Below are 21,579 nucleotides of genomic sequence, written 5' to 3'. Positions count from 1 at the left end.
TTGCAGATGAAAATCTACTTTCAATCTTAATGTAAAGTGATTCAAAATCTGACGACTTTTCCAACAGAATGTCTTCAACACCTGTTTTGTTTGTATTTTACTTAGTTATCTTTAGATATTTGTATTTTGAGTGGCGGTTCCACTACTCCATACCAAACCTTGGTAAAACAATGAAATGGCTTCTAATGTTCTCATAAATGTGGTTTCACAGTCACTCTACACAAACTGGCTTTATCTTCTTCTCAAAATAAAATCTTCAGATCATATTTATTCTTGAAATTTTGAAACTTGAAATTTGTACCTATCAATTGTCATGTTATTTCAGTCATGTTTTTAGTCTGACATTTTTTTGTATTTACAATGTTTAAACGGTCAGAAGCCTCAAGCTTTTTTTTAAACATGTTATAAAATGAATTGTGCCTTTAAAAAAACAACCTCTGAACACTACCTTTAGGTTTTATTGGTTATGATGGTGATGTGTGTTTATGTTCATTATATTTTCAAGTCTCTCTCTGACATGACATTTCTTTTTTCTTAATATTATTTTAAGATGGCTGACCTTGTCACAGCAGCAAAGTGACTGCTGTAGTTTGATCTAACTTGTTTTTACCGGGAAGGAAAACTTGTCTGAATGTTGGTGCCGTCATGGTCTTTACATTGATTACCTCCAAAACAAGCCAATCAGCTCCGTGACAAAAGAATGCAGGTAGGAGCGAGGTCCTCCCTCCATTAACTCCCAGCAGACAGAGTCTCACCTCTCTTGTCTCTTCAACATTACAATTACTAGAAATTGTTCTTGCTCAAAAAATCCTCAAGACTTGCCCCGCAGAACAAAGGAGCCTTTGTGCCTCCCAAACCACCGCCTCGCTTCGTTTAGCAAACTGTGCAGTTCAGCAGCTGGCATGCCACATGCAGTCGAGTTGAGGCGGGAAGGGCGGAGAGAGGTTGGTTTGGCAGAAATGTGCTTTTGGTTTTGCAGCAAGAATGGTCAGAGTCCTTCATGTTCTTTTCCATGTAAAAATGCCTCTTCGGGATACACGGCATGTGCAATACAGGAATTAAATACAGGCCATCAACAGCAGGTTTTATTTCATCAGTTATCGCCACTGATCTTTTTACAAACTTCATAACAAACACACCATGATATTCTTTTTTTTTAAATTTATTTTTTTTATAACCTTTTTGTCTTTATTTGAAAGTGAACATAAGAGACAGACAGGAAATGTTTGTAGAAAGAGTAGGCGTGACGTGCAGTAAAGGTCCAGCCTTCTGGAACTTGAACCAGGGACCCTGCTGCTCAGGGCATTTTAGCCCATGTGGCACGCAACCCAACTAAACGGCCATCAAGTCGCCCTCAACGCAAAATTCTCCCCCAACAAATTGAACACATCCTGTTGTAGAATGACTAACTGCCCTCTCGGGTGGGCGGTCTTGGTCAAGACAACCATTGAAATTCTTCCATTTTAAATAACAAATTTGGTACGAAAGGAATTAGTCGGTCAAATGAATGTATGTCAACGTGGACTCAGAAACACAGTGAACAGCGCTTTCCCTTCACTCAACATCAATGGTGCGTTAATGGCTCACAAAGAAGGTTTAACGTAGAGGTTCATTTCCAGTGTGTGCATGTGTCTAAAAACAATACTGGGCAAAAAAATATTAGACATAATAAAAAAAAACAAAAGAATTTCAATAATGAGCCGCTGCCAGCTTATGTTCAAATGTGTCCATCAGTTATCTCGGTGTTGTCAGCTAAAGTCACTCCTTCTTATTAGTTTTCTGGAGGTCCATCTGAAAATAATCCCTCATTCATTAGAAAAGAAGATTCAAAAAGACCTGTTTCAGTCAAATTAAAGTTTTAAAACAAACTCCCTCCAAAAAGTGCACAAAAGGTCTGTATTTCCTGTTTTCTTGTAATGTTAGCTAAGTTGCGTCCTAACACAGTTAGCTTTATGCACATTAGCTTGTTGTTGTAAATAAAGAAAATAAATGTATAGTTGATATTTAGCTGATACTCAATCAGCTTAATAAAGTGGTCCTGATCCAAATGCTTATTAGACTTTAAAAAGTGCAGCAGTCTATAATACTGGCAGAAAGTTATCATGACAACGATCACGCTATATTTTGTTGCCAAGATTACGAGGTAAATATTAGAATTAGATTTTGTTTTACAAATTTATATAAGGTTTAAAACACAAACAATAAACTATCAGGTGATAAAATATAAGCCGTTTGAAACTCGTCTTCACCGCATCAGAAACAGCTTTAATTTCCTCTTCAATTTAATTTGTCTGAAAAATAGTTTTAATGAAGATCCCAAATGTGTTTCCTTCCTGTAACCACACAGTTGAATGCCTCCAGTGCTTCTCAGATTAGCAGATTGCGTACTCTGTTTCTATTTTGGGTTCTGAGCTGAAAGTAAAAAAATCCACTCAGACGCTCATCAAAATCTTCAGTTCTCAGAAAGGCAGGCTATCAATATCTGAAGCAAGAGTGAAATAGGCAGGCAAGAAAATAAAAACGACAACATTTTACTCATCCAACTGATGATGGGTCATTTTGTTGTTGTTGGAGGTCAGATATCAGCTGGTCAATGATACTTCAGCGGCGTTCCACTGCATTCCTTCGGTCAGCTTCACGTGGGCTGCGGGTTGCGTAACAAGGGCCACTGAGGTTTCCAGCCTTTAAACCCCTGTGACAGAAACAGTTTGTGTTTAGATAATGCTTGGGCAACCTGGATAAATCCTCGGCTAGCCTGTTGTCAGAGGTGATCTGTCCTGTGGAGGTGAAGTTCATCAGGATGAGGCTTATGGATGGAGGGATTGTGTTGGACAGTGAGCTGCAGGCTGTAGTTTGTTCTTCAGGAAACTATTGTGTTGGTGACGCTACACAACATGCTAATCTAAATGTTGGGGTTGAATCATTTTAAAGAGAACACCAACATTATTGGGCTGAATTACTTTAATTTTATGGCACTGATACATTGAGATCAATATTTTGAACATTATTTTTTTTAATAATTAAACTGCACGTCACATGTTGCCGTTGAGCGATTTCGTTTTTATGAAATCTTATTTGGCTCCGTCAGAACAAAAACAATTATACAATCATTTGCCAGTTTATTCGGTCCTTCTAACTTCCAATCAATGCGATATAATACAGAAGTCCTGCAAAAATCCTCCCTTCATGAAGGTCGTAATGGTCCGAACCAACAACAACCGGGGAGCCGCTGGAAGTATACATCTGAATCTGAACTAAGAGACTGTGATAGATTGTGTAGTTTGTATTTGCAGATGAATCTGGTTCATGGTGACGGGGTCTTGTTTTTACAGTTTGAGGTCATCATTTGTGTCGGTTTGGCAAACATATGTTCACCAAAGTAACTGCTGAGAAGCGGGAACATTGCAACACGCCACAACAACAGGCAGGGCGAGAAACGGGAGACAATCAGTCATTGTTTAAGCGAGCCAACCATTGAGGCAAAGGATTAAAACTACTTTATTTGGAAGGATAACTGCAAATAAGAAAATAAACTCCACTGCAATGCTGATAACGTTCCCACAGGATAACTGTGCAAACAACTGGTCAGTCTGGCAGCTTAAGACTTTCCACCAGATCTGTTAAGATCGACTGTCTGGATGTCACTGTTGATAAAAAAAGATATGAAACATCATTTGCAACGACCAATTCCTACTGAAATCTACCCTTTTCTATTTACCTCCTATTATATACACCAATGAGCCAAAGATTTAGGACCACTCACAGATGAGGCCAATATAGTGATTATTTCAGTGATGTATTCTGAGGTTTGGGATATATTAGAAAGTAACTTCTCGTAGTCAATGTGTTGGATTTGGAAGAAATGAGCAGCTGTGAAGATTTGAGCAACTTTGGCGAGGTCAAAAATAATATGACCAAACAGCTGCATCTCTGAATGGTACAGATTATGGGATTCTGCTGGTCAGCAGTGATGAGCAGCTACTGACTGTTTCTGAGTAAACAAGTGATGTCACCCGTTGGTTTGTGAACAGCTGTAATGAAGCCTCGAGTTCGGATTTTGGCCGGCACCGTCTTGGTAGTTCGGAGCAGTTTGGAGCAGGAAGTGACCATATTTGGATGAGCTGGGGGAGGAGCCAGCAGTGGATCTGACCGATCTGATTGGAAACCTGACGATACTATGTCCCGCCCACCGATAGCTGTAACCTGACTGCACCACAGGCCTATCAATCAAACAGACACGCCCCCAGAAACAGGTCTTTTTGAATCTTCTTTTCTAATGAATGAGGGATTATTTTCAGATGGACCTCCAGAAAACTAATAAGAAGGAGTGACTTTAGCTAACAACACCGAGATAACTGATGGACACATTTTATTCACTTTGGATTTGATGAGAGAAGTTGAATGGGATTCTATGGAGCCGGAGGCTTTTTGGAGCCGACCTCTAGTGGCACTTGGTGGTATTGCAGCTGAAGACACTTCTGCATCGGAACCATTTTTCAGACCTGAAGCTACGAACTCTTTTATAAACAGTTTGTGGTTTTATATCCAGTCTGTGGTTTTATAACAAGTCTGTGGTTTTATATCCTGTCTGTTTTCTATTCAGTCTGTCTCAAACAGTGAATCGGTGGTAGGGTGCCTCTATTGGTCAGAGCTGTTTTTGTGACTGACAGAGGGCTAACAGAGGGGTCATAGTTTCAGCTCATCCGTGTTGTAGGTGACACTAAACATGCCAGCTTTGCGACTCGCGGTCGTGTCATCCTGTCACTGCAGATGGATGGATGTTTGACATTTTAGTGATTATCATGCGTTTTGCCTTTGTTTCCTACTGCAAACATGTTTTTTTTTTTATCTCGAGGGTTTTGTTCATAACCTGTCTTGATATCTTTTCAGCAACACCGACATGTTCTTAGATTGTATTACCAGTAACAATGATGGCCAAATCTGCAAAAATAATATGCACTTTGAAATCGCAGTTATCTTCAAATAAGTGGATGCTGTTTGAACCAAGTATGGTTCTCTAAAAAATATTAAATATTTCCTATTTCAGGTGTTTCTACATTTTCCTAAAGACCCCAAACATCTTTCAGTAGTTTGATTGTTGTTCGTATGTTCACCCACCTGCTCCTGTTTCACATCTGTTCCCTCCGTTAAGTTTGACCTTCATGAATTGAAACATTGTTCATGTATTTCATTCTTTCCATGAAATGAGTCTTGTTTTCCCTGTTGGGTCACAATGGCTTTTGTTTAGCTTAAATGTCCTGCCCTCATAAATATTCCCTTTTCCCCTCACACGGGGCAGATACATGAACACTGGCTCGTATAACTGAAGGCCGTTATTCTGTTTTTGTTCGCCTTCTTCCATATGAAGTAATAATAATCTTCTTAAGTAAATTACACAGTAATAAATTGTCTGAATGATGGAGTCACTTTCAAGGTAGAAACATCAGATCTTCAGCAGGCTGTGTGTTTTCTGGCCCACGCCAGCCGCTCTTCCTCATCATGCTGATCACTGTGCAAACAGGAACATATTTCAGTTGTGTTTGTCGAGGGCGGAGGAGAGGAGCTCCAACATATGGTTGCTGGGGTCAAATGAGCAGCGGTGTCTCGCTGTCAGTTAAAGGGAGGCATAGTCAGTCATGATTATACAACAAGTAGCTCTGACCCAGAGATCTGATGGGTCAATTGTACTGAATGTGTTCAAATCATGATGACATCACACCCTGCTCATTACTAGAAATATCCCTCCGCCTTCTCAATAGGACCGTAGAATTGGAGTTGAGTTTCATATAATATAATGTAGTTTTACTTGTTATAGTTCTATTAAATGACCCATTTGGTGAAGTCGGGTCTCTTTTGGTTGCTCCGAGCACCCGTACTGTAACACCACGGATAGTCACGCACTTACAATCCTAGCGGCAGCTAGCCGGACCGGTTTGGTTTGAACACGACACGGAGCTAAAATGTTAAAAACACATGAGTCCATGGCTATCTTTGTTCATCAGATACCTTTGTTCATCAGATACCTTTGTTCCAACTAGACTGGGCTAGCTGAGCAGTTTAGTGTTTCTATGTTCTGTATTTATTCAGTTGAAGACTAGAAATCCTCTCTGTTGCTAGGTGGTTGCTAAGGGTCGGACTACTTCCCGGAGTAGTAAACATTACATACGTTACATAAGAGTCTACTGACGTGACTCATTGTTTTACAGTCCATGTGTTGCCATGGAAACAGGGATTACACTAACAAAAAGTTTATATTTTCAGAGTGAATTTCTCCACAATATGAAAACATTTCGATTACACGTTTTATTTAGTTGGTAACTTGTTGTATAATCACTATATTACACTGGACGGTGTTTTAAGGTGATTATTGGCTCGACAGCGATTCGGTCCGTAAGCGTCACTTTTCTGCCAATAATGACGTTAAATAGCCTCCAGTGTAATGTTGCTTAATTAAGACCCATCTAACAAAATGTGTTCCTGTAAACCATACAGCAGACTCTATACATGCACAGCTGCAGTGCAGTTTTTGGTGCAGTAAATAAATTGAACTACAGAGTGTCCGTGTCTGATTTGCTACTGGTGTGAAACATGGTATCGTTTCTGCCGACTAACCTGCATCTGCAGCCTGCAGGTTAGCCAGCTGCATTTATCTGTAAATAACACCAAATGGCTGCTGCTGCTGTGTCACTACTGCCTTGCTGAGCCGGAGCCCAGCGCTCGCTGCATTTCAGAGGGACAAGGCTTTGGCGTGCTTGTCTGCCCACAGACAGAGCTGCAGTGTTTGTCTGTAAGCGGCAGCGAGCACAGAGCATTTATCGACCCACTGCTCGCCAGCCGCATGAGGAAAGTCTTTTCTCATCCATCATCCATCCATCCATCCATCCATCCATCCATCCATCCATCCATCATCCATCCATCCATCCTCGACGTCAGTGACGATCTACCTGGATGAAGCAAGATTTACAGGCCAGAACTGACTGGTGACCTCCGTGGGACGACACAGGACAGCAGGTGAGAGTGGATGGTGGATCTCCGTGGATCTCCGCAGTGCATCAGGTAAGTCCAAGACAAGACAAGACAAGGGGACAGGTCAGGTAGACTGCAGATACGCTGACAGGTTGCGGGTGAGTAGACGCAGCAGATCGTATGGACCAACAACCCAGGACTGCAGGATCAGGGCTGATATACTGGCAGGTGGCAATCAGCTGGAAATCAGGTGGATTGTCCCCAGCTGTGCAGGCTGATCAGGGGCGTGGCCATGGGAGGAGTCTGGAGACAGGAAGTGGAGAGAAACAGACCAAAACACCAAGCACATGGCAAACAACAACAAACAGGGGAATGAGGAGGAGGAGATCGGGGGGACCAAAAGGTTAACACAGGGTTAGACAGGGATCCTGATACCATCATCCATCATCCATCATCCGTCATCCATCCATCACCCATCCATCATCCATCATCCATCCATCCATCATCCATCCATCATCTATCATCCATCCATCATCCATCCATCCATCCATCCATCCATCATCCATCCATCCATCCATCCATCCATCCATCCATCGTACATCCATCCATCCATCCATCCATCCACCCATCGTACATCCATCCATCATCCATCCATCCATCATCTATCATCCATCCATCATCCATCTATCACCCATCCATCCATCATCCATCATCCATCCACCCATCCATCCATCCATCGTCAATCCATCCATCCATCATCCATCCATCCGTCATCCATCCATCCATCCATCCATCCATCCATCCATCCATCCATCCATCCATCCATCCATCATCCATCCATCCATCATCCATCCATCCATCCATCATCTGTCATCCATCCATGTCCGAGTTCCCTCCTGATGTCCAAGTTCCCTCCTGATGTCCGACTTCCCTGATGTCCGAGCTCCCTCCTGATGTCCGAGTTCCCTCCTGATATCTGACTTCCCTCCTCATGTCCAAGTTCCCTGATGTCTGAGTTCCCTCCTGATGTCCGAGTTCCCTCCTAATGTCCGAGTTCCCTCCTAATGTCCGACTTCCCTCCTAATGTCCGAGTTCCCTCCTGATTTCCAAGCTCCCTCCTGATGTCTGAGTTCCCTCCTGATGTCTGACTTCGCTGATGTCCGAGCTCCGTCCTGATGTCCGAGTTCCCTCCTGATGTCCGAGTTCCCTCCTGATGTCTGACTTCGCTGATGTCCGAGCTCCGTCCTGATGTCCGAGCTCCCTCCTGATGTCCGACTTCCTGACCCTATCCCGAAGGCTGAGCCCAGCCACCCTGCGGAGGAAAATCATTTCAGCCGCCTCTAACTGCGATATCGTTCTTCCGATGACGACCCAGAGCTCGTGACCATCGGTGAGAGTCGGAACACAAATCGACCGGTCACCAACACGGTCCGGTGCAGCGCCTGTTGTACTGCTGCAGCCGCACCGATCCGCCCCAAAGTTTTATTTGTTCTAAATAATCTGGGGGGAACTATCCTCTTATACACTGAAATACTCTGCCTGGGTTGAGCTGGAAACACAAAGCTGAAACGCAGACATTACGTGAAAGTGATCTCCGTGAACATCAGTCTCTTTAGGCGTTTCCACCGCTTGTGGCAGCTGTCTAACATGCTGTTTGTATTTTGACCATATATCCATTACTTTTGTAAGAATTAATCAAATTAGCTAACATACAATGATAAGTTAATAAATAGGTGCTGCTTTAAACTCTTCATTTCTACATGACCAAAACTGTCAGCAATTAACACTTATTAGTCAGTGAAGAGGTTAAAACTCATTGTATCCTCATAAAAGTGGAGTTCAGGGAAAAGAAGTGTGACCTCAGACCCTCCGGGCAGCATTCTTGAAAGCGTGTCCCTGAAGTCGATTAGGAAGTTGTGGGAACGGTCGTACAGTTTAAAGAAAAGAGCGTTACATGCTTGGATTGTGCCCCCAGATGCTCACATCGGATTTTACTCGACTGGTTTCTACCGAGGTTGTGATGTGATGGTTTCAGTCCTAACCTAACAACTAGCTCTGCTAGATTGTCTTCTGTAGGATCCCGGGCACAGACTCCAGGCTATAAGTGTTGTGGGGTGATCAGTGACTGGACGCCTCATTGGGTTTTGAGTAGCATCTTTCAAGGTGGACTGGGCTGCAGATGTTTGGAGCTGGTCCAGTGAGGGCTTTCTCTCCGAGGCCTTTACGAAACCACCACTTATTCCACTCTGAAGGTGGACAAACAGCTGCTGTGATGACGACATTGAGCTGTCTGCTCACAACGATCCTCCGTCCCTGCACATGTTGAGGAATGGGCTAAATGCTGTACCTAATACTGACTCCCGGCTTTCTGCAGCCAAGGCTGGATTACAGTGTGTGATTATGGCCCACAGTGACATCTTCCACGACTCGGTTTTATTGTTTCATGTTGTTAAACAAGCAACTTGCGAACATTCAGAATTCAGCCTGTAAGTCTTTGTGAAGTTATTATTTATTGGGGAGATAAGTGTATGTCTTCCATGTGATCCGAGTGTTTGAGCTGCTATTGTTCACTTATTTTCTAATGGACCAACATACCTGAGTTAACCAGATAAAACGGGGTTCAGTCACCTACATGTAACCGTGGCAACTTAAACACAAACACAGCTTTCACAGATGTAGTTAATTACAATTTTACTTTTACAGAAGATATAATAAATCTTTTTTCTTCCTTTTTTTTAAGTTCAGTGATCCAGTTCAATTCTTTTCCTGTTGAGTTTTTTTATTCGGTCAGAAGTGGGAGAGTTCAAATTTCTCTCCGGCGTTACAAACATTGTGTTATTTACCAGAATATGTTGTTTGTATATTCAAGGCCTGACAAACATATTCAGTGTATTTCCCTCCTCATCAAATACTTGCAAAGATACTTTTACTTTAAAGAATATCTGGTTTGTGTTGTTTGCTTCTCTGCATTGTTTACTTGCTGGTGGCTCTATTCGTGTTTACATCTCTACATTTCTAGTTGGGGACTTAAAAAGTTACACTTTTTTAGATTAGCTTGATTCTTGTTTATTCCAAAATCTTGTTCCTGTGGCTGAGGTGTGGTCCGGTGACAAGTGATAAATGTCTCTGATAACATTGTGGACTGACTGCATATATTTTAAAGTACAGATAATGACACTTTGGAGTTTAATTTGATTTGAATTATTTCTCTATCTGCATTCAATACTTCTATAATTCACTGCAGTATTATATATTTTATAATGATTCACCAGTTTTTTGAGACCCCAACAGACCAACGTTTTAGGGGAGCTCATGTCACAAAATCGATCACTGGATAAGTGCACAGTTGGCAGAATTTTTTATCGCGTGCACACATACAGGTGTACTGCATGTGCATGTACAGTACTTGTTTTCTTCTGTATATCGTGTGCTTCTTATAGAATGACAACAAGTAGCACAGGTACAACTAACTGTTCAACCTGGTATCACAGAAAAGCGTGAAATATACATGCCCGTCCATGCCAAAACAGTTTTGAGATTAAATTATGTTATTAACAAAAATATGTAATCGGAGAAAAATAAAAAAATATTTCATAAAATGAAAGAAACTTATTCATCATATTCAGTATTTAGTTCTATAATCAGATGATTTTTAATTTAAGAAACATTTGTAGTATATATAAGTACATTAATGTGAGACGAGAGCTTTTTCGCTCATGGGTTTGGCGTCAGGGTCCCAGATAAAGTAAAGCATTCAAATTCTTCTCGTACTACCAGTGTTTTTGGAGCTTTTACCACTGTAGATTCTTTTTTTGCACTGCGGCATGTGAAGTGGTGCCAGAAACCTTCATCCTGCTCTGATTTGACATGAATCAGATCCCATGAGTAGACCTGATTTTACAGAGCAGTGTTTTTTTCACTGCCCTTCCCATTCTTTGGCTCTCAGCTCTCAGCCCCTTGGTCCCGACTGAGGACATAAAACAGGTCACAAATATATGTACTTTCATTGAGCTGTGTGAGTGTGACACACTGATGGCCCAAATGTGAGCACACTCTGCTTGAACTTCACGCAGCCCATCCACCTCCATCTCGGCCGTCTGAGACTGGACGCGTTAATTTTCTAGATAAAGAAGCCACTTAAATGTAGAATATGAATTATTAAATCATATTTTCAAAGGGAGAAAGAGTTTTTTACACCGCAAGTTATCAATCAAACTTTATTTATATAGCACTGTTCATACATTTTGGTGCAGTTCAAAGTGCTTGACAGATGATTGACAGGCCTATAATAAGACAGACAATTGTAGACTAGAAAAATTAAATAGATTTAAGAACAATATAAAGACAAACTTAAAAATAAAGTCAATGCACGCAAGATGATAGAGATAGTAGAAATGTAGAAGATATATTGAAATAACCATAAGAGTGGTGAAATAGAGGGAGATAAATTGTGTATTAAAACACACAAGTTCGAGTTAAATGGTGGCTAAGATAAAAGATTAGTAAGAACAGTTAAGAGCAAGAAAAGTATGTAAAAGTAACTACAACTGTAAAAGGAGGATGGAAAAAGAAATGTAAAAAGGAAATATAATAAAAATGAAAACATGTCTAAGTCTTTTTAATTAAAAGCAAGGCTGAAAAGGTACGTTCTCAATTTACGTTTAAGAATTTCAACACTTCTGTTTGAAAGTTTGTGTCCAGCGACAACCAGGAATAAATTAGCACAAATGAAGTGAGTGAAACGTGTTAAACTCGGCCGTTATGTGTGAAAGTGAGTCGGTGATCATACGAAGTGTCAGTGGTCTGTCTCATCGGCCCGCCACCCCTCAGGGTGGAAAGTGGTGCCACCGGGCTCGGGGCGTACGAGCCCTAAGCCCCCGGCTCATTACTACAATGCCCCATTATAGCCGGTGGATTAAGGTTGTGATTAAACCGTCCACAGGCCAAGTCCAACATCCTGTACAAGTCCAACATTATTCCCCTCAGGAGGGACAAACAGGGTTGTCCTCTTCCTCTGTCCTTCTCCATGCTGAGGCTGCAACACAGTACAGCAGCTGACCTGCTGCGTAGAGGAGATGAGATGAGATGAGATGAGATGAGATGAGATGAGATGAGATGAGATGAGATGAGATGAGATGAGATGAGATGAGATGAGATGATGGTTTGAGGATCTGTGGGCAACAGCGTTCAGGTCTGTTTGTGATCCAAAAGTTCTGTCTGCTTTAAAGAAGCAGCTTTCTGTGAAGACTTCAGAAGAAAGCAGTAAAACCATCCACAGTCATTTCCATTGTCTTTACATTTACAGTAACTCTGTTGAGACATTTGGTTTCCGCTGCCTACTGATGGACAAACTGTCAGTATGAGATCCAGTAACATGAGTGTCATGAGAGCTGACCCAACAGGACAACTACAACATCACTACAGAACAGCTTTGTGTCATTTTTGACGAGACTGTGTGACCAAGAAGGACATTTTCATCTGGACAAAATGGTATTTTTTAGGACAGTGCATTATTCTCAAAGATGATCTTAAGTCATTGTTTGTTAAATTCATATCCAGTCTTCAGTTAAGATTTTAAATGAAGAGATCTCGTGTATAAACTAATGCTACAACATGATATAAATGTTTCCTGGGAAATGTTCCAGGACAATATCTCAACTGTTAGTTCTTGTTATAGTGCAGCTTCATGTGTTGTTTGACAAAACAATAAATATTGTAAACTGTCACATTCGTCACTTTGAATATTTTCACTGTGTTTTGACATTTTTGGACCAAACAATGAACAGATGAACTGCATGTGGAGTTCCCACTGAATGGAACAGGATGTGTGTGCTTGGTGTTGACGTAAAAGAGAAAAGGGCAGAGTTACTTTTTACAACTGAAACTGCACTTTTTGCTGTTATGGTATTTATGAATGTTGATGAGCACTTTTATTTAATGTACAAGTATTTCTTACTTGACAGTAAACAGTTCAGTCTCCTCTGATGGACAGAACGCAGCATCTGAGTGACTTTACTGTTGAAGTAAGAATTATGGTCAATTGGGCACCTACAATTTTCTGTTTTATTCATTTTGAAAACCCATGTTTTCTCTGCTGTATTGAAAACATACGAGCCTGTGAAATTTGTGCACCATTACAACTCTATGCTGTCCTGACTCGGCTGGTCCTTTAGTACTGAAGTATCTCCTCAACATTAACTGGAGTGCTGTCAGTACAAATTCTGTACAGATTTTCTTGATGTGAAGGATTATTTGTAATAACGTCACCGAGCATCATCAAGTCATAGTTTCAGTTTGTCCAACACTTTATGATCAAATATCAGCAGATCTAAGGATCAGCTGTGCTTTGTGTTCAGGGCTGATTAGAAAATGTGAGCACACAGTTTACATTTGACTCACAACGTACATGCTTCCATCGCGCTGCATGTTAATTTGAGCGTTTATCTCAGGCACAGAGCTGCTGGCATTGTTAGTCATGTTTACAGTCACCTCCGTAGTTCAACTCTATTGGAATACCTTGCTGAGATGAGAAGTTAAAACCAGATTTAAAACAGTGAAAGGACTAAGTGTGCCTCGTTCTGGATCTGCAATGAGTTTTTCAGTTTGCGGTTTCTCTTGTTAGTTGTTTGAGTTGCAAAACAACACAGTTTAGAAATTCTACAAGCCTGAAGTAGTTAAACGTGTTTAAAGAGCACTTTTCTGTAGAAATAGTAGTGCAGTCCTGTTAAGAAGCAGCTCTACTGTGTAACTTAGGATTTGTGTCAGTGGATTCTCTGAAATTAGAGCCTTTCCCTGTGAGTCGCTGACCTGGTTTCAAAGCCGTGAGGTATTTACACAGCTTTAGTTTTAGCTTTAGTTAACTCTTTGGAGTGATGGAGTGGAGAAGAATTATCAAGCAGCATGCAGGTCCACTTTTCTATTTGATTTTGGAAAACTCCTGCAGCAGCTTATGTTTAATTCTCTATCTGTGAACCATAGGGCCATTTCCTTTAATGCATTTATTATTGATGCAAGTCAGCCAACATATGCATGTGTAAAATGTATGTAGTGGAGTCAAAAAAAAGCAAAGTGCCAAGAGAAGAGCAATTAAAAGCTGACAGGATAGTAGCTGTGGATTTAGAACTGTATATATATTGCAAATAAAGCACTAACATGACAACGAAGAGGACTTGAATGCTTTCTTCTCTGCATCGTACTGTAGGTGAAGTACAGTAAGTCACTGGAGCATGTGCTACTGAATAATTCGTCCAGTAAGTGGGATCCACTGTGAACTGCATCACAACCCCCCCCCCCCCCGCCACACACACACACATGACTGAAACACAGGGCAGACGTGGAGGCCTGTTGAAAGGCCATCATTGATCAGAGCTCGTCTGTGATTGGCCAATAAAATGCCACGGCACAATCGGGAGTCGGTGAAACCAGTGAAACAGTTTGCAAAGGTGGAGGAAGAGGTGGTGTTTGAGTGGCGCGGCATTAGCCAGGATGGGAATGCCCTATTATGCTGCTGTCTCCCTGCTAACCTCCATCAGGCTGCTGCTGTTTAAAAGCAGCGGCTCACGGATGAATGAAAAGACAACATGAGAAGTTTCCATGCTGTTCCTGGAACCGCACGTTCAACTCACTTTAAACTGGGGATTTATTTAATCCAGAACACCTAATCGCTGCATGAGGATCCATTTGGAATCACATTATATTATGTTTCCTTGGAGAGAGCTCATGTAGTACTGTAGTAGTGTTTATTGATCTTGTAAAATAATGACTAGAATAATAATAGTTTACAGTACATGCTTTAAGATCTCCATTGTTGTAGGTGGATGTTGCCAGGAAGGAAATGTAAAATTGATCTTTTATTTAATCTTTTAGCTCATGTTGGTACATCACATCAGCAGAATTTCTTTGTGCAGCTGATTGGAACTTTTCTTTTTGAGGTAAATCGTTTTTGAAAAAAATCTAAAAATTCTTAAATTCTGTTCAAGATGGTAGAGCAAAGGTTTTTCAACTGTGAGGCAAACGTATTGAAGTGAAGTGGCAAACATACTGCAAGGTATGAGAGGGACAGGTGCATGCTGGGAAGTTAACAATTGTACTTTGGTTTGGTCTACTGATGGCTATTGAGGTACTTCAAAACCATTAAGTCCAGATTGCTGCAATTTGCCTCAAAACTTTGATAGGCAGATAGACATGATATATTTTCTTGTTCAGCGTCACACAATTTCCAAAGATATCATCAACGTCAATGTGAATCATGAATAAACTTTCATAAATCCTCTAAGAAATTGTAGAAAAAAAGCACAATAATTAACTTTCTTTACAATTGTTACAAGTCATGACAACATTACAAACAGGAACTGCTGCTAGCTGAGTCAGCATACATTTAATGGTGCATTTGAACAAACGATAGGCTTAAAAAAGAAGCTGAAGGAGCTCCCCGAATCCATGGCAACCTGCACATCCTGGCACCATGGAAACTGTACCCAAACTTGGCGAGATGAAAAATTAGGGGATCAACACACTAATTTAAATTTTCCTCCTCCAGCGACAATAAATATATGATTTTCGTAGATTTCTCTTCTTTAAATCTCTCATCTCATTTCAGTGACATCAGTTCCATTTATCCGTCCAGGGTTTATTAGATATTTGTGATATCTGATAAATGATATCAGACAAAAAGCTAATCAGCTGATCTTCTTGTTAGCCGGGTTACGTGCAGCCTGTGAAGCATCTCATGCACGTGGCTCCTGACTCGTTTCCGTGCAGAGCACTTGAGAAACACAGATGTGTCCTCTAAAATTTACATTTTGCATAAAGAAGGCAGACTAATCAACAATCCAGGAGATACTGACAGTTTGAGCTTTAATCTCTGCAGCAGTGACATTAAATGAGACATTTGTCAGCTGATGTCTCTGTTCAGGTATTAATTACTGTCTGCGTTGAATGTGTAATGTGAAGTCATGCTGTAAATGAATTCATCCACAGCGCAGATTATAGTATGAGAATGTTCTTCAGTAATCTGCATGCATGTCTCTGTTTTTAAGAACAGGAGCTTTTGTAAAAGGTTTTTTTCCTCACATTTTTGCACATAATTTAATATTGTTGGATTGCAAAGCCTCTGGGTGAATTTATACTTCTATAATCATGTATATCTGACTTTATCCATCCATCCATTATCTGTACCTGCTTTATCCTGAACAGGGTCTGAGGGGGTGGGGGAGATGGTGGGGTGGGGTGGAGCCTATCCCAGCTCACTTTGGGCGAAGGCAGGGTTCACCTGGACAGGTCACCAGTCCATCACAGGGACACATAGAGACAGACGGAAACAAAGACCGTTCTCACTCTCATTCACACCTCAGGGACATTTGTAGAACCACCAGTTAACCTGAGACGCATGTCTTTGGGCGGTGGGAGGAAGCTGGAGAACCAAGAGAACCCACGCAGGCACACGGAGAACATGCAGACTCACACACTGTACGCTAATCACTGCACCACTGCACCACTGCACCGCCCTTATCTGACTTCAACGACAGTTTATTATTGACTCAGGGAATTTGCACTTCGTCCCTTCTCGCTGTTTTGTAAATGATGCAACAGTTAAAAAAAGTTTCTCATCTGTTCCTTTTTGAGCTGATATGATGATATGATACTAAAATGTTCCCTTCCACATCATTCACATGTTGCCGTTGTGTGTCTTGCAGCTGTTACGAGAACTGAAGCACCCGAATGTGATCGCCCTGCAGAAGGTGTTCCTGTCCCACAGTGACAGGAAGGTCTGGCTCCTCTTCGACTACGCCGAACATGACCTTTGGGTGAGTCTCTCTCCGGTGAGGTTTGAAATGTCACAAAGAACCTTCATCAGAACTGGCAGCAAGTGGAATGGTGAAGATAACCGGATTCATTATTTGTCTGGATATTATTTGCCTTTAATTCCAGCTAATATGTCATATTTAGTTTACGTCTACCTTCTCTATGCTGTGTGCAGGTTGTTTAAACCTAAAATGCACATTCAGGTGTTCTTCCTGACAAAAGGCTCGACCGGAGCGTTCATATATGAATGCTTCATATCACACTGATTAAGGTTGGAGGTTAAACAGTATTAATCTTTTACTGGATATTCACAAAGACAAATATGTTTTTGCTGTAACTTACAAGATACACTGAGACATTTTCTTTTGTCTATGCAGTGTCCACACACCATCCGCCAGCCTCTGACAATAATCTGTCAATATTACTAATTTACCAAACACACCACATCTTTGACATGCTGAAGACACATTCGAAGCGAGATGAGCAGTCCCTGTGATGGCGGAGATTTCTGTTGTGGACCATCTCAGAAACACAAATTCAAACAGACAGAGTTTCACATGTCAAAGGAACCGACGGCGCCAGTTCGAGGGGCGGAGCTTTCCACATCATCCACGCTGCAGACGAGTGACGGAGGAGTTATTTAAGTATTCATAGTACGTAGTGAATGAAGGCAAAAGGTGTAGAGTTACATGTAAGCCACTTTAAAGCATTAGGTTGTTTTTTTTTTAAAGAACATCTCAAAATGTCATTTTGATGAACACACGTGACTTGAGTTTAATCAATTCCAGAAAAGGGACTTCAAATCTATGAATGTGCTTCCTAGTGTTGGTTACCGAGCCTGGTCTGCTGTAAGCTCAAGAAAAGCTTCTCTGTCTCACTAACCCAGTAAAACCACAGAATAAAGGACGTGGTGTGTTCCAGTAAACGTTGTGGCTTTGCGTCTGAACTGAGGAGACGAGCGCGACTGAGGCAAAACGTTTCTTTTGCTTCGCAGCACATCATCAAGTTCCACCGCGCCTCCAAGGCCAACAAGAAGCCTGTGCAGCTGCCCCGAGGGATGGTGAAGTCTCTCCTGTATCAGATCCTGGACGGGATCCATTACCTCCATGCCAACTGGGTGCTCCACCGGGATCTGGTGAGCAGCTATATTAACTTCGCTGCTCCAGTTTCCCTTTACAGACACTCTCCTGGAGTCGTTTCCAAGAGCGCCGCGGTTCATCGTCACAGAGACGTCGTCACTCGGGAGGGCACGGCTCTCCTGGAGCCGCCGGGTGTGGTCTCATCCCACTCCTTCAGATACATACATGGAAATAAATGGAAGCGTGGAGATAAGAATAACGATATAAAAAGGAAGGCATTTCCTAGATGTCGGTAGCTTTATAACGTAGACTTGTCAAGAATTATGGACAAATTCAAATTACAAAGGATAGCCAGAATACGTATGAATAGCTAACATAGCACGTAATTTGTGTTTTATACTTCAATTGGAAATCAAATATTGTCCTGTCAGGTTTTTGCTCAGCTATCTACTGTTAGTTTTAACACGGCTAACTAGTTTGCCAGTTTGCTGTTTGCGCCTTTACTTCTGTTAGCTTTGAAGGGTTCTGGTTACGTCTAAAAATGATTTTCTCTTTAAAAAAAGGATAATATTGAGCTAAACAATTAGCATACAGTATCTGAACATAATTAAATTATAAAACGGGAGAAATGTTTTGACTTCAGAAACTGAAGTTTATTGTGTTTGTTGCATTGTGTTGTGATATCAGAGATCAGCTGTCGTAGCAGCAGCTGTACGCTGTGTCCGATAGGAGGGATGTGGTTCTCGTCCTGCTCGTCCCTCCGAGCGCTTCATCAAGCAGCATGTCGTCTGAGTTCAGGTGCTGTTGTGTCTCAGCCGTGTGTAATCTGGATTCAGGTGTGTAATCTGGATTCAGGTGTGTTATCTGGATTCAAGTGTGTTATCTGGATTCAGGTGTGTAATCTGGATTCAGGTGTGTTATCTGGATTGAAGTGTGTAATCTGGATTCAGGTGTGTTATCTGGATTGAAGTGTGTAATCTGGATTCAGGTGTGTTATCTGGATTCAGGTGTGTAATCTGGATTCAGGTGTGTAATCTGGATTCAGGTGTGTTAACTGGATTCAGGTGTGTAATCTGGATTCAGGTGTGTAATCTGAGTGGGAATGTGATGCCTGAGGAGCAAAACGTCCTGAACTCTGAATGCTGTTTGACCCGCTTCAACCTTGTGACCCTTTGACCCTGCGACCCTTTGGTGTGGAGATGTGCAGATGTGGAGATGTGGTGGTGTGGAGATGTGGAAATGTGGTGGTGTGGAGATGTGGTGGTGTGGAGGTCTGGTGGTGTGGCGATGTGGAGGTGTGGAGATTAATGCAAATTCAAGCAAACTCTGCAGTATTTGCGGGAGCTTGCAATTTTTTTTAATTCCCGTAATTTTTCCACAAAACAATTTCACCGTCAGAATCTGAGCTGAAAGTATTAAAACATAAAGTAAATATTTTAAACTAAACTCTATGTGTTGAATGAACATGAATTAAACAGCATCTAAAGCTCTTATTTTGACAGCTGATGTCGTCCTTGTTTCTATATTCAGTCACTGACGGTCTGTTCTGGAAACATACGCAGCTTTTAGGACCTTTTAGGAACTTTTAGGAGCTTTTAGGAGCTTTTAGGAGCTTTTATCTCCACGGTTCTCTAAGTTCAATAAATAATTAAAAAAGATTACAACTAAAATATGTCTGGGATGTGCAGCAGGATTATTATCAAAAATAGTGATATTTATTATATCACTTACTTTATTAGGTAATGCTGTAAAATATAGCATTTGACTTTCTTGACTCAAAAAAACAGATTACATCGCAACTGTTTTGAAAATTGCAAAATCACACATTTTTTAATCGCAAACAATCACAAAAATACTCCTGGAGGGACTGACTGATGCCGATCTGCTGCTCTACCAACACATACCATAACATTCATGCAGCACACCTAAAGATATCATCCCACACTGTAACTCCATGTCTCAGTGTAGTCAGAGATTTAATCGTGTTTCACTTGTAGGAAAACATTAGAAGCAAATTGGTGTGACTCCTCGCTTCTTCTTCTTTTTCGAAAACGGATCGGTCACGTGAGATTTTATAGAAACAAACAAGAGTTGGAACAATTTCCTTTCTGTGTGTTCCCCTTGTGACTGTTCAGTGTAAACTCCCACCACCCATCTGCATGTGGGACTCGCTGCCTTCATCTCTGCATCTGTCGCTGCTCACAACCACCATTTGGGCTTTTTTGTTGTTGTTTTTTTTGCTTGTGGAGGAAATAAAACAACCAAACAGAAGAGATTATGTGGAGAAACTTTGATTTGATTCCTGCCATCGCTGCTTTGACGTCCGTTGATCCGCATTGAGCTGATTTTCACGGAGTTGCTGTGAAAGTTCATGAAGCCGTTCAGATGTCACACAGTTCAGCCTTCTGTCTTCTTTATTCATCGTCCACTTTTACGTAATCCGCAGCCATCCTCGACGGTCGTGTGACGGCTGGACATCAGCTTCTGTCAACCTGCATGGATCAGGAGGCTGCGCTCTCTCTAGGATCTCCTGCTGCTCCTCTCTCGGGGCATTAAATGGTTGAAAGGAGCCAATCTCAGCTCGTTTTGGTTCCATTGTAGTCGCAGTAGGACTGCTGCTCAGCTGAAATGTTTAAAAATGTGCTGACTCAGCTCTGAGGGATTCAGATGGTTAGTTAAGCGTCAGAACGTAAGTCCAGCGAGTGTTTAGGGTCGAACGCTTTCTAGCTCGGCTGCACAGATGAACCTCATGCTGCTCTCAGCGGCCTCCGGACGCATGTTTTACACCGACTGCACTAATGCAAGTGAGTTTCTCAGTTGGAGGCGGAGAATTTCATCACATCTATAAAAACTACCAGCTCTGGGTTCGACCTTTTCTGTTTAATGAGTGACCCATGTGGTAAATCTTATTTAACAATGTGGTAAAATAGCCTCCAAACCAAAGATATTCAAAGATATTCAAACCCATGTTTTTAAGAAATTTCATTTTAGAAAGTTTCAAATTTGCTGCTTGTTATTTTTCCAAATCTTGGGTTCTTTGTTTTGAGTTATTCGGAGTTAACTTCATAACATCACAATGATTCCTTTTCCTGCTTTAGTGACACTCCATTTTTCAGAGAAACAAACTCAATTTGAACAATATTTCAAAACTATTTCATACAGCGAGAGAATAATTGAAGCATCCGTAAATCGAAAGTGATGAAACGGTGTTTCCAAATGTTATGGCTGCGGCTTTTGTTTTGACTGTCGACAATTCATTGGCGTCCTGATGTCATTCACTGCTTCACGCCTCCACTTCGGCCTCATGCCGCCACACCAAACACAGGTTGGGAACATGGTTTGACCTTCAGTTTCACTTTCATTCCTGTACTTTCACATTTCTGCCAGATTTCACTGATCAGTTAGGGCTGTGAATATTTTCAGTTTTGATTCATCTTATTGTTTTCCTCTTGATTGATTAGTTCATTCCTTAGTTCATGGAAATAAATTGTAAATAATTGTGGACCTCAGAAGCCAGTCGATGTCTCATTCAATATATTATGGACATATTTGGAAATAAATCTGATTTCTCACATTTGAAAAGCTGGAAACAGAAAATATTTGACAGTTATGCATCAAAAAAATGATTCTGTGTCTGTGCCAGTTAATTTTCTGTTTGACTAATGGTTTAATTGACTATATTAAATAACTGCTGATGGAAACCAAAGGTTGCTGCTGCTTCACATGAACC

General features: G+C 41.3%; 1 protein-coding gene across 2 annotated transcripts in view; it reads left to right on the top strand.

Moving 5' to 3' along the window:
• cdk19 (cyclin dependent kinase 19) overlaps window positions 1-21,579 on the top strand; it is a 61,459-nt gene that overhangs the window by 14,867 nt on the left and 25,013 nt on the right. For both annotated transcript variants that reach the window (XM_069161875.1, XM_069161876.1), the window contains exons 3-4: window positions 16,662-16,772; window positions 17,765-17,905. In XM_069161875.1, the coding sequence (XP_069017976.1) occupies window positions 16,662-16,772; window positions 17,765-17,905 (252 nt within the window). The remainder of the gene's footprint in view (window positions 1-16,661; window positions 16,773-17,764; window positions 17,906-21,579) is intronic.

The sequence above is a fragment of the Embiotoca jacksoni genome, unplaced genomic scaffold (genome assembly GCF_022577435.1).
Source record: "Embiotoca jacksoni isolate LCO1_2020_lvr unplaced genomic scaffold, fEmbJac1.0.p SCAF_29, whole genome shotgun sequence".
Classification (NCBI taxonomy): Eukaryota; Metazoa; Chordata; class Actinopteri; family Embiotocidae; genus Embiotoca; species Embiotoca jacksoni.
Note: the sequence above shows the minus strand (reverse complement) of the source record. Positions and strands in the feature narration are given on the sequence as shown.